Source organism: Plectropomus leopardus, chromosome 2, assembly GCF_026936395.1.
Source record: "Plectropomus leopardus strain MGB_pleo_1.0 chromosome 2, ASM2693639v1, whole genome shotgun sequence".
NCBI classification, from domain to species: domain Eukaryota; kingdom Metazoa; phylum Chordata; class Actinopteri; order Perciformes; family Serranidae; genus Plectropomus; species Plectropomus leopardus.
The window spans coordinates 24,959,499-24,973,409 of NC_142177.1; the positions used below are offsets into that span (position 1 = coordinate 24,959,499).

The 13,911-nt window shown below is 40.9% G+C and overlaps 1 protein-coding gene across 2 annotated transcripts; it reads left to right on the top strand.

Annotated features, from left to right (window-relative positions):
- The first annotated feature begins 217 nt into the window (after nt 1-217).
- sp7 (Sp7 transcription factor) lies at nt 218-4,647 on the top strand. 2 transcript variants are annotated; one of them, XM_042505903.2, is made up of 2 exons: nt 218-358; nt 1,914-4,647. In XM_042505903.2, the coding sequence occupies exons 1-2, from the start codon at nt 323-325 to the stop codon at nt 3,264-3,266; spliced, it is 1,389 nt and encodes a 462-aa protein (XP_042361837.1). In that variant the 5' UTR covers nt 218-322; the 3' UTR covers nt 3,267-4,647. The 2 variants fall into 2 exon arrangements, with proteins under 2 accessions (XP_042361837.1, XP_087945138.1); XM_088089012.1 differs by having other exon boundaries at nt 223-343.
- The last annotated feature ends 9,264 nt before the right edge of the window (nt 4,648-13,911 follow it).

Genomic DNA, 13,911 nt, shown 5'->3' on the forward strand with positions numbered 1-13,911 from the left:
GTGAAACTGAAATAATGTCCACATGGTGATTGATGAGTAACCCATTCATGCATTTATCTTGAAAAATGATTCGACACTCTCTGTTTGGGGAGGTGGGATGTCCTCTTTCTGTCCACCAATCTCCATCCAGTTCCTTCCATCTCTGGGTTTTTATTGCCTCTTAGCGAGTCTTCAAAGAGCCCATAGCCTATAATTAGGGGGCGGGCTCCCCATGCCTCAAAACACTTCCCCGCGAGTGCCCAACTTCTTCCAAACTGTCCCGGGACTCCGAGCTGCGCTTCTCCCGCTCCCCTCAGCTTCCTTAGGATTTTGTTTCTCAGGGATGGCCGCATCTATTCTGGAGGTAGGGAATGTAATTGTAAGTAGATTTTTTTCTTCTTCTTTTTTTCTTTGATACAGACTCAACTTTCATGATGTGAATGCTGCTGAAATCCCAGCTAGAATTTATATTAAAGTCACGCAGTTATAAGTTGAACCTAACCTAGTTTGGTTTGAAGGCAATTAACTTCTGAAAAATTATATATGATTGATTTTAAATCTTGGACATGACAAGGTAATAAGAATTATAATGTGAGTTTTAATGGTAGGTGATTTAAAGCAACTTAAGGGTGAGCTGATGAAAGAGTATGGCTCACATTTTAATCTCTGTTCATTTTGTGTCAGCCTAGGATATACATTTCCTCTACGTTCCAGGCACAATCTCTGTCCATGAGAAACTTATAAAGATAATTTAATAATAAGTTCTCTCACACGGCCATGAAAAGCTGTGCAGTTGTCAGTGGATGGTGCAAGAAGCTAAGAGCACATTCAGGATTGGAGGAGCAGTAAAAGTCTATGAAACATTATTAACCTGAAAACTAGGCTGACTTCAGGGTTTGTTGGAAGAGAAGGAGATAACAACTGATCACCTCTGAACGGAGTGTCCATCTGAATGGAAAGATCACATTTCTTATCATGTATTAAATATATGATAATATTCTTTAAACATGTATTCAAAGTTATAGGCGAAGATTAAAAAGAGATGCAACGCACCTAGACTGAAAAAGATAAGTTTGGAACATATTTAATCCCCATAGGGCCATCACAAAAGTCTCGTTTAAGTCACAGCAGGTATCATGCAATTCAAAGTGCAATACCATTAGCAAAAAAACCCCCAAAACTCTGAAGGGCTGTAGAAATATAGAATTTTTTCTATTAGTTATATCCATGTGTAGCATGTGTGGTAGCTGTTTCATTACCTGCCACATGGAAAAGAGACATGCTAGGAAAAGGAGTATTACATCTACTATTTTTTCATGTAAAGTAAATACTTGGACAGTGAGTTTCAGTCAGATATAATCGACATGTTTATGCTTACTAGAAGGGTGAATTAAGACTGTAAATGTTATTAAATCTGTAAAAACAAAATTAAACAGAAGAATGGTGAGACTGTGTAACACAATGTACCATTAACTTGTCTTCAGTGCCATGGTGACCACTTGAGAAGAAAATCATGTTTGACAAACTCTGTGTCTGCTATGAATGAGACACAGTTTCAGTTAATAATACAGCGCTTACACATATTTACACTATGTATGTTTATGTATGTTGGAGACCGTGAAGACAGGTGGAAAAAGTTAAAAGCAAACATGAATGCAAAATTAAGAATAGCATGTAGAGAGTGGTTTAAGTGAAACAAAAGACTAAGGGAATTCCTCCTTTGCTGAGCAGAGCAGAACCTTCACAAGCATAAACATTCACTGCTTCAAATTGCCCTGACCACTTTGAAAACGGAGAGAGCAGGAAAAGCCAGCGGTGGCAGTCTGACATAAGTTTTTTATTAGAGTTGACACTGACAGCAGCAGCAGCAGCAGCAAGAAGCCATTTCCTGCAGACAGACAGTCTCATTTTCTCCCTTGTCTCCTCCTCCCCAGGAAGACACACGCTATGGCTCCAGTCCTCTGGCTATGTTAACTGCTACCTGTAACAAGTTTGGCAGCACAAGCCCCGTCAGGGATTCAGCTACACCCGGTAAGACCGGCAACGCTACTCCAGTAAAGAAGCCCTACATCATGACCTCTGACCTTCAGACAGCTAAGAACGGGCGAACCGCAGACGGCAGTGGCCTGGCGGACTCCTACACTGGCTCCTTCACCACAGCTGGAGGAGGAGGTGGTGGTGGCGGGCTCCTTACCCCTACTGGAAGCCCCCCTCCTTCAGCCGGAGGCTACACTACAGAATATAACCCCTTCTCCCACTCCTTCCAGACCTCCATCTCCCAGGACCCGTCTCTTTTAGTGTCTAAGGCCCACGCTACGGCCGACTGCCTCACCAGCGTCTATACCTCGCTGGATATGACACATCCCTACGGCTCCTGGTATAAAGCCGGTATCCACCCTGGCATTACTGCTGCTCCGGCGAATGCCACGTCCTCCTGGTGGGATGTCCACCCCAACTCCAACTGGCTTTCATCAACCCAGCCTCAAGCAGACGGAGGTCTCCAGGCCTCCCTGCAGCCCGTGGCTCCCCAGGCCTCTCTTAGCCCACAGCTACCCAGTTACAGCACCGACTTTACACCACTCAACCCAGCTCCTTACCCTTCTGTGGGACTGGGCTCCTCCTCACACCTCCTCCAGCCCTCGCAGCACATGCTGCCCCAGGACATGTACAAGCCCAAGCCTGTGCAGAGTGCAGGGTTGATTGAGAGCCCCATGGGCCTGAAGCCTGCCAGGGGATCAGGGGGCTACAGCGGAGGGGGTGCACCCACCAGGTCCTCATGTGACTGCCCTAACTGCCAGGAGCTTGAGCGGCTGGGCGCCTCGGCTGCATCCTTGAGGAAGAAGCCCGTCCACAGCTGCCACATCCCGGGCTGTGGGAAAGTTTACGGCAAGGCCTCCCACCTCAAAGCCCACCTGCGCTGGCACACTGGTGAGCGGCCCTTTGTTTGCAACTGGCTGTTCTGCGGGAAGCGTTTCACCCGCTCGGACGAACTGGAGAGGCACGTGCGCACCCACACGCGGGAGAAGAAGTTCACCTGTCTACTGTGCAACAAGCGTTTCACACGCAGCGATCACCTCTCCAAGCACCAGAAGACCCATGCGGATTCTGCAATGCAGGGGAAAGCGGTAGCTGTGGAGGGAGAGACAGATCCTCGGAGCGAGGAGACCACAGAGCTCAACACCAGCGCTGTACCCACCAATGCTGTCACTGACCAAATCACCAACGGAGATGAGAAGACAGGCACGCCTAATGGAGTGGAGAACAGCAGTGGACTGTTGGAGATCTGACTTCATTAAGTCTTCTATCCAGTAGTAAACCAAAACATGGTGGGTTTGATCTTTATATTGGAAAAATTCACCTTTTAAATAAGAAAAGACAGCATTTTGTTTCAAGATACACAAAGGATATCAGACCATGTCTGAAAAGACTTGATATGATAAATGACTGAGCATGTTGCAGGTAGCAATCACTTCATTATCTGTGGACCACACACAAGCCAACACAAGAAACTTAAGCCTGCAAACACACACCAATGCACAAATGTACGCAGGCAGCGACTAATGCACACATAAATATGAGCAACCGAGCCATGATGTACATGGAAACAAATACAGCATGCGCATGTGCACATACACAAGCACAGAAAAAACTGTGAGCAAATGTGCAAGCATATAGAATTCATACACGCACACACACACAAGCAAGTAAACACACTCAAGCACACATTTTCTGCCTTTCAAATGAGACAAACCACTGGGGAAATTTAATCTGCGAAAGCAGAAGGAAAAGAGCTCTGAAGCCGCAAAAGGAAAGTAGTTTTAGATGGAGACTTATGGTTAGGATGGTGGAGTTGATGGAGCATTGCATGCCTAAAGAAAAATCTGATTTACAGCTGTACTTTGATACTTATTCATTATTCTTGAAACAATCAATGGACAGTCTTACTTACTGCTTCTTGTTGCCAAAGACGTCTTGATGTAAAAGGTTTTGCATTTTACTTTTGTTTGCTTCTTGTATGTCTAATTTAATTTCATATTTACATAAATAATCTAATTTATGTCTTAAATTATACACATGGAAGATTATCTTGCACCCTGCAGGAAATATAATGCCTACATAAACGCAAGATGGTTCAAGCTGGCCAAAATGAAAAGAAAATGCATTAAATTAAGTTTTTTTTCCTATTTATTAGTTATAAGGAGGAGTTTGGGGTTTATGTTTTAAAGATTTATTTATAGATCCTGAAGTTAGATGTGCGTGTAAACTATTTCAGTATACTCTTTGAATTGTGAAGTCTTCCACACCTGGCAAAGTAATGATTAATAAGGGCTCCTACTTGTTTGTACATACTATATATGTACAACAATATATAGATATTGTTAGGTGTGTTATTTTTGTACTTTTTATGTATTTTCTATATTTCGTGTAACTTTCCACAATGAAAAAGGTCTTTATGTTGCATCACTATACACATAAGAGCTTAATTTGTTCATAATTTTGCTCATTGTAGAACTGAACTACCACTGTTTTCGGCATTGTGAAATGACTATAAGATACTGTAAATAGTGATAAAGTAAAAACTTTGTAAAGGTACACAAGTTGTAAAAGTTGTGGTGTGAAATCATGACAATTTTGGTGCTTTCAAAAGTAAAGAAAATTTCGAAATTATGTTTTTTTGCTGGATTTATTTGTATTAAAATGTGCTTTAAAATGTTTTAAAAAATTTTTTTTAAAAAAAGGAAAAAAAAGGGGGGGGGGGGGCATTCCTCCACACCTCATCCCCTCCTCTCCTCACTTACTGTCATTCTTTTCATATCTTACTATATTTCCATCTCACTATGGCCAACCAAATACTTTCATTATCTTTTGCAGCACAAACAAAGCCGTCCACTGAAGTGAAGTCTTAACTCCGCACAATGACCCCCTTTCAGAGAGCCACTGTAGTTACACTCAAGACAATTACTCCACTCTCCAGCTTGAGAGGGGTAATTACTGAGAGCGATGCTCCAGCAGAGTCAGGAGAGAGGAGAAGAGGGGATTAGGACAGGGGAGCTGTGGTTGTATTGTTTATGGAGGGAGGCGGTCAAACAAAGGACCCCAATTAAGGAAGGATGCGGGACGAAAGACGTGATGTGGAGATACCTGAGGTTAAGCTGGGCCTCAAGAATATTTCACAGTGTGTCAAAAATCCTCCAATCTGAGACTGTGCTGCCACTGTAGATTTCTCGCATTTGTGGGAGAGTTTTAGTCACAACACTTGCGTGTCTTTCTGTCCAGGCAGGTCAGTCGGGTTATATTGCAGACTAATAAAAATACTTGAGGTGGGTGGACTTTCTGCTCTGTATTAAAAGAGCCTCAGGAAAGGCTAAATGAAGACTACAACAGATGTATTTTGTGCTAGAATGGCGTCACACAAATAATTACTCAAAGAGTTCACCTTTATAATGTGTTAGGTGGTGAACAGGTGAGACAGGCTAAAACAGGTGACAAGCACATAAAACAATTTCAGAAATATGTTAAAATAATTGCTCCCAAGTAAACTATGCAATATTGCTTTTCCTAAAAGAAAAAAAAATGCAATGGTTAACAAAACTTTTTATATAAAGTAAAGAGTTTCATCGCAGACAAAATTGAAGACCTGAGCAACTAGAACCCCCCTGAAGCTACCAACTCTCCTGTTGTTACATTTACACTTCCCAGGCTGCATGGTTCCAATTTAGGGCTTCTAATGAGCTGTAGTTGAGGTCAATTTATATAAAACGTCCCGGGGCCGACTCTGTCATCAGGGACCGACATGTTTATGGTGGTCTGAAGTGGGCGCACGGTCGAGTCCACAACATAAAAGGCAAACAGGGGGAATGGGGTATGGGTAGGGTGTGTCAGGCCAGTGAGTGAGGATGGGGAGGTTAAGAAGACGGTCAGTGGCTTTTAAAAACCTCTGCAGCTACTGGTATTTTCTGCCTTTTTTTAAAAAAAAAAACCACAGCAGTGGCAGTGGTGGCATACTGTAGCCTTAACTTTATTTTTACTTCTTTTATTTAGAAAGCCAGGAAACATTAAGTGTTGCTTCAAATACGGTCATAAAAAGGAAAATATACATGCATTGACACGTAGGGGCAAAAGAGGAAACTGGACAATCAGTTCCATATGGTTTGCCCACCCATGCCCCTGTACTCCATTTACAGAGACAAATCACTGCAATACACGCAGACTTGTTAGGACCAAAAAGGTTATTCCAGAGGATCCCAGACACACCAGTTAAAGCCATCACACAGCCCATTTCCGACCTAACTAACACGCAGACACAGTTTTAAAACATCCACTCAAGCAATGTTTGGTTTAGCCATAAGACTTACATAAACTTAATGAGCTACTCCTGGGAATTTAAGTCTCTGAGCTGTTTAAAATGAGAGAACGGGTCATCATGATGTGTTGATGAAAATGCTAATGAATCCCCTTTTCCTGTTATTATCTGGTCCTAACTGATTAGTCAAGTAAAACAATGGGACTATGCTGTGACATAGCCACAGGCACTGGGAGTGCAGGGTGGCGGGGGGATTTGTGGGAGGCAGGACAAAAGCACAGGTGTCTGCAGGTGTGTGTGTGTGTGGGGGCAGCACGCCCAGAAGCTCAGCAGTCAGGCCATAAGTAAAAACAAGATAAGGATTTTCAGTAAAGGGGAAAGGTAAAGTGACCTGAGTGAATCAAAACATGACCTAAAGAGAAGGAGAGGTCAGGCTGAATAAGACAGGAGTTGAAGAGGAAAACATAACAGATAAGAGAGGGCAAGAGGTAAAAAGGTCAGGTTATCATGCAGATGTACTTTATGTCTACTTTGCTTATCATTTTTAGCCACCATTTACAGGGAAGGAAAGGAACCACATTACACAAAAGTTCTTCTCTAAACAGACTCTGCACATGTATTCAGAAAATGTAGGCGATGGGACAAGATTTTGATGTTGGAAGAGTTCTGGTTTACGTTTGTAGTCCACATAGCACTGACTAATCATGTTTGAACAGCAGATAAACAGTCCGTGTGAAGAGGCTGAACACAACGGCTGAAATGCAATCATGAAACCAGGGTCCAAGGGAAGCTGCTCAGCCTTGCAACCAATTTTCCCAGTGGCCTCTTGTGATATTATAGAAAAAAAAAAAAACTCCTCCCGTGCGGTCCAAAAAGCATTTCTTTACTTAGGCCACCATTAGAAAAAGATAGGTCTGTAAAACTGTTGAGAGGGCACCTCGAACTGCAAAAAAGTTAATTATGAACCTTTCTATTCTAAATTTCTGAGCCATGGTGGCTTTATATTTCCAAAACTTCAGCACAAGCTGGGATAAGTGTTTTAAAAAAAATATTTGATGTCATCAGTAAGTGTACTTTTTGGTCTTTAAATTTTCCTTTCAGAAACAGAAATGGAAAAAAAATATTTTGATTTTCATTTCAAAATCCAAAAATGGGAAATAAAAAGCAAGCCATTTTTGGTTGTTGGGGTCAGAAGTGGAAAATACAGAATAGAAATGCCACTTAATTTTCTTTTTCTCTTGTCAAAAATATAAAATAAAATATAATACCTAAAAAACAAAGATGAAAAGAACAGTTGTTATTGTTGTTATAATTAGCACCGTAATGGCTTTGGAACCATATTCTGACATTATGTTAGACTTGACAAAACAAGGTTTATCATCTACAGAAATCTCTGTGTGTTGGTCACGAGTATGGGGAAGTAAGAGGTTTGTCAAGTTGTGTCAGGAAATTCTACACTGAAAATAGATTTCCTTTTATTTTTTGAATAGTACAAAAAGAAAATTTGCACCCCCAAAGGTGCAAATTTCACCATTTTTGGATTGGAGAAAAAGACAGCTATGTGGAATTTATATGTATATATTCTATTAAATTATATCTATATTTAGGTATATTCCATTTCTGACCCCCAAAACTAAAAGTGTCTTGTTTTTAGTATTTGTTTTGGGTTTTTTTTTTCATTTCTGTGTCTGAAAGGAAAGGAAAAAAAGTCCTAAAAGTATACTGACCATCATCACAAAGTAAAGTCTTTGAGGCGAGTGGGAACTCGCAGGCGAAGCCAGAGACACTACTGCGCATATTCAGTGGGCTACATACCTTGGAACTAACCTCGGGAGCTAGAGAACTTTTTTTGGCATATATTCCATTGGAACAGATAGGGGCCATTTCTGGTCCGGTAGCTCGGTATTATTAAAATCTATGCTTGGAACCCATCGACTATTGTGTGACGAAAAGTGAGCTTTATATTAGTTTTTTAAAATTTTATCTTCATTTATATGTAGATATCTGCTGACAGAGAATATGGTGCTCCATTTGCGCTGGTAAGTCAGAATTTCTGAGTTTCCAGATGAAATTTTTACAGGAGTACCCCCCTGAAGTCGTAGGAACCTCACCAACCCTGACCTCAAAATCTAACCGGGCGCCTTCGTGCATCAACAGTAATTAAAGCTGTAGTAATATACTGTTTCTTGACACTTCTATGTTATTTGTGTCTCATTTAATCAGTCATACACACAGTTCTTTCCAACTTCTACCTGTGGACATGTTGCTAATACAGCTTAATGCATTGTTATAATATTGCTAAACCTGGCAAATCTGACCTGAACTAGTATTGTTAAAAAAAAAAATCTTGTTCCTACTTGTACTAGAACGCAATCAACTCAAGTGTGATGTCATTTCACCCTCTGACCTCTGACTTCCAAGGTAAATGGAACACAGCATGCAAAGAGGAGGAAGACTTGGCAAAAAGTAAAATAAATGTGCTTAAGTGCTTTTCTTCATGTATGCAGTAAACACAGGACACATGAGTTTGAATCCAGCTGATGCAACAGTCTTATTTCTTGCAGCACTGCTTCCTATCTTTCCTAACTTAGTCATCATTACGCTGGTGATGGAGGTTAGACCACCCTCTCACTTTTGACAGAACAAACAGCGGCATGTGTGGCTTGCATCATCAAACTCAGAGTGCTTTTCATACTTCCAACTCTAATCACACAATGCTGCAGCTCTCTCTAGCCCAGAAGTGCCTTTAAAGTTTAAAGGGAGTCCTCCCTTGCTGCCCGATGCTCCAAATGCGGCACTAAATGAGGCCATTTTGTTTATAGGAACTGTGGGAGGGTTGTGGGTGACTCTGTGCCCCTTTAAAAAGATAATATGCTTCCCATTTAATGGCCTCCGGATGACAAATTGCTTCCAGGGGAAAATTAAGTTAAGAAAATTGCATGTGTGACACGTAAAGACATATCCACTCTACTTAAGATGGTTGACATCTATAATTCAATTATACGCAGTAGTAGGTGCAGTTAGGACTTTTTGGATGACCACATTTGCCCATAAGGCATGAATAAAGTACACTTTGGCTCTTCTTCTGTGATTACATGAATTTCTTGTAATGTTATGTACTTTTACTAATTGTTACAAATTATTAATTGTATATACAGATTTCAGAATTATGTTCATATGCAAGGATCTATAGTGAGAGTATAGTAAGGCTGGCTGGCTTCATTTTGACAACACTGGAAGTTTTTTGTTTAATTGACAAGATGAATATTTTTTGGAGATGTTTGGAAAAACACTTGATGCTAATTATATCCTAATACCCTTTCAAACATCTCGAGGGCCCATAAACTGTACTTTCCTTTTGAAAATGCTTACTATCTTGATGGCATGATGGTATTCTGACTGACATACAGCCCAAACCATTCTTGTTTGCTTTTTTCAAGCCACTAAATACTTCCTTGGAACATTTTAAATGATGGGATTTGGGAGAGACAGTGCAGAAATGAGATGCAAAAACACAAAACGCCCTGGAGAAAAGGTAGAAAAAACACAACCAGATAGATCTGCCGCTAAAAGTACAGCAGTAAGTGAGAAAAGAGAAGGCGGCCAAGTAGCAAATGAATCTGGATTTGGATCAACTGAATGAGGAAACTGAAGAAGGAAAAAGAGGAAGGAGGGAGAGGAGAGAGAGACAGTAGGGAGAGGGAGAGAGAGTCAAAATGCAGAAAGAGAACTGAGTGATTTGGGTTGGAAGCAGGAGCAGGGAGCCAGGGTTGGCAGGGTTTTGGTGGAGGAGTGTGGTGGTTCAGAAGTCCTCCAGCGCGAGGCGCCAGTGTGTCCGGCGGGGGCCCTGACCATGAGCTGCCTCACCCCCCCAGAGCCACGGCCACAAACCCCCTCTCCCCCTTCACCACCAGCACCGCCACCCATCCAACCCAAAACCCACTGGCAGGCAGCGCTTCACTGAAGCTGCTGCTGCTGCTGCATGTTTATTTAATATTCTGAAGAAATTGAAATATCTTTGTGGCTTTAACACACATACATACACAATTACATATCACTCACACACACACTCTCTCTCTCACACACACACACACGCATGCACACGTTCACACACATTACCACCACAAAATATAAATAAATAAAGTAGAGTAATAACGTTCTCTTGATCTGTGGCCAAGAATAGAGTTGGAGAAAATCTTTTTCAAATGGTGTTTTCAGAAGCGTAGAGGGAGGAGCGTGAATGTCTGACACTGTGTGTTGCCTGAGCGGGCGGCATGTCTCAGACTGACTCCCACAGAGGAGAGAGAGCTTTACCAAAAGTGGCTGACAAACAAGAAATAGTTCCCATGTGACAGGAACGGAGGAACTTTGAAAACAGTCAAATGTTTAAATGCGCTGGTAGATTAAAACATCGTCTCTATCATACATGGACGGTGTTGATTCTATAAAAACCCCTTCATATGTAAAGCGATTTAGCAACTCCGAGTGTGTGGTCTGTGAATGAGAACATGTATATGAAGTGTTTGTGAAGTGCTAAATGAATGAATGTGCATGCCAGTCTTTTTCTGGGTGCGTTTATCCATGCATGGTTGCTCACACACACACACACACGCACACATCCATAATGAGTCTCTGATCATTACAAAGCAATTCCTTCAGACAGAAATCCCTTAAACAGCCTTGGTTTTTGGGCTTCATGCTATCCCCCTTCTGTCTCCTCTCTCCTCAACAGCCACCAACCACTGCTGCTGCCAAAAATAACACAGGAGCGCCACTCGAACCCGCGCCTCACCACAGCACAGCTTGGCCGCAAGAGAAGGGATCAAAACACACACAAAAAAGGAAACACATCATATTGTGGAAGGAGGGAAAAAGAGCATTCATACCACTCCATGCTTGAAGATATCTACTGATGATTTTGGCAACCAAAGAACCACACATAATGCACCAGGCCAAGACTGGGAGAAGGAAAGTGTGTTGTGTGTGTCAGTGTGTGCATACATTTTGGATGTACTGCGATTGCTAAGGCGATATTCATTTCTGATCTCATTCAGTCAGTGATTCAACCACAAGCTCAATAAAAACACTTATATTATCACGTTAAAGGTCAATAAATTTGGGATTTCAACTGACAAATGAAGGCACGGTGAACAAGGCAAATTAACTCTGAAAGTATGAATAATGAGCAGAAGGGGTATATCTTCAGGTCACAGATCAATCTTGGTGCTTTGATTGTAGGTTTGGGAGTTCAAATGGGAGACAACTTTACTCATTGTCATGGCCGGTTCACTCTGTGTTGCACTTGGCAAAACGTGCCTATCCACACTGACACGCTGATGCCAGTGAATGAAGCCATCAGAATCCTAGCTCTATTTCAACAGTGGCCAGCAGGGGTTTTACGGGCAAACCATCATGAGATTAATTGTCGAGCCACAGAAATAAAGGAAGTGATGGAAAGGTGGAAAATGTACTGAAATATTTTATGGAAGTGCTGCTTTATTGGTTGGGTAGGAGGTTCTGAACTTGTGGGTCCAAAGGATTTTAAGGGTCTGACTCTGCACGACTCCTCTGGGTATATCACCCACCAATGCAAAGGGCTCCAAACTAAGCAAAGAAAATCCAACAAAATTAGAGTTGTCTGACTGTAATCCTATCCTATAATTAATTTCATTACCATAAGTTTTTGCTTGACTACATTACGAATAAATGCAATAATACTGCCCCTTCACACACAGCACACACTAAAGGGTTAAATTTGGCTATGTGGTGAGGGTTAGATAGGCTTTTTAATCATTTCAATAGATTCTTATTTGTCTATTCTTATTTCATTGTGTTGCATTTTGTTTTTAGACTTGCAATGCACTGCTTTAATTTGTAAATGAGTGTTGATTTTCTTTTTTGTACCTTTAATTGTCTTATTTATTTGTATTGTATTATCATCTGTACTCTATTTATCAGAGTAGGGGTGGGTGACTTATTTTATTTAATATTATTCAAATAATACAAAACACAACAATTTAAAGTTGAATGCCCCCACTCAAACTCTAAGCCAAATTAAAAAAAATAACCTCTCCTCAGAGCTCAAAACAACTTGTGAAGTGTTTGGCACCATTCCTTTCCCTCTAATTAGCAACGAATAGTCCCTTAATATTAATTTTCCCCCTGTGAAACACCTTGTATTTTTGTTTTGAAGGTTGCTGTATACATACAATTTGTTGTTAATAGTTATTTTAGGGATAATTATCTTTGAGATTAGTCTGGGTATAAACCTTTTCTTGTTGCTGCACGATGATCAGTCTCCTAAACTTATGAAATGTCCTATGTGTTTGTGCTAGTCCACAGCGGAGACGGCAGGTGCCAGGCAGTCCAAGGGCCCAAAGTACTATCAAAACCCCGACAAAGAGGCTTGTCAGATGAACAGATCAGTGACTGACTGTCGCCCTCTTCTGATTCATTTTAGTACTAACAAATTATTCCACAGAAAGCTAGAATGCAATGAAAGTTGTCGGGCCAAACAAATCGCTGTGCATTTGTTAGCCTGTAATTAAGAGAACTGTCCAGTTCAAGCAGCTACTTCACGCAGAAAACATTATAAACTGTAGGATATTTACTGTCTCGCATGCAGGACAAAATGAGGCAGAAACAGCTAACATTTACTCAGGTACAGTTGGTACTGGCACTTACTTGATACTTCCATTTTGTGGTACTTTTGCATGCAGTGCAGTTGTCTTGACAGCTAAACGGCTGGCTGACATAGGCAAGCTGCAAAAATACAAACACACACACACACACACACACACACACACACACACACACACACAGAGAGAGAGAGAGAGAGAGAGGGAGAGAGATTTCATTTTTCAGATTTCTTGTTTCACTCATGAAATACGTTTGTTTAATTTTAACCGACAATTCAGCAGCTTCTGCATTGAAATTAATAATTTTAAAACCGTGAACGGGGATCATTTACCAAAATTAAGTTTCATGTTGGCGCTGTGTTTAAGATAAATGCCTTGATGTTCATTTCAAAAAGTAGGAAATGTCAGCGGTACGTGTATTACGACTTTACTTAGGGACTGTTGGTTATTTATGAGATAGGATGGAGTAGTGCAAACAGGCGGAGGCATATCGAATTTTTTTAAGCACTTGGGAGGGTATTATATTTTAGTTTGTTGTTTTGACTTAGGGGGGTGGGTGGTATACAACTTTAAATGCTTGTATTCATTTTACTGCCGAGGTTTTGGAATGCCTGTTTTGTTTTTTAAAAAATCGCCAAAATTACATAACTTTTTTTAAAAAAAAAAATATTGGCTGGAAACTGTAAAAACAGAAATAATTGTTAGATTTTCATATTTTCCGACGGTCCTGAACACATCATGTGGGGCAAATGGTTCCATCAGAAAAAACATAACCAAATCTAAGCTTAAAATAGTGATATTTTACAACAATCACTTTGGTCTCATTTAACATTTTTGGCATGAATAAATCTTTTGCACTACATAACCAGCATGCACAACATGAGTGAGTTTTTTTCAACCCCAGGATTTCATTCAACTTTTAACTTTAAAACATCAAAGGGGAAGTTTTTGAAAACCTTACAACAAAATCATGACAAGAAGAAAGAAATA

Bases quoted from the DNA above. Each gene is read 5' to 3' on its own strand.
- sp7 (XM_042505903.2), top strand. From the start codon at position 323: ATGGCCGCATCTATTCTGGAGGTAGGGAATGTAATT. The intron at 359-1,913 runs GTAAGTAGATTT...CCTCCTCCCCAG, and splicing joins TGGAGGTAGGGAATGTAATT to GAAGACACACGCTATGGCTC.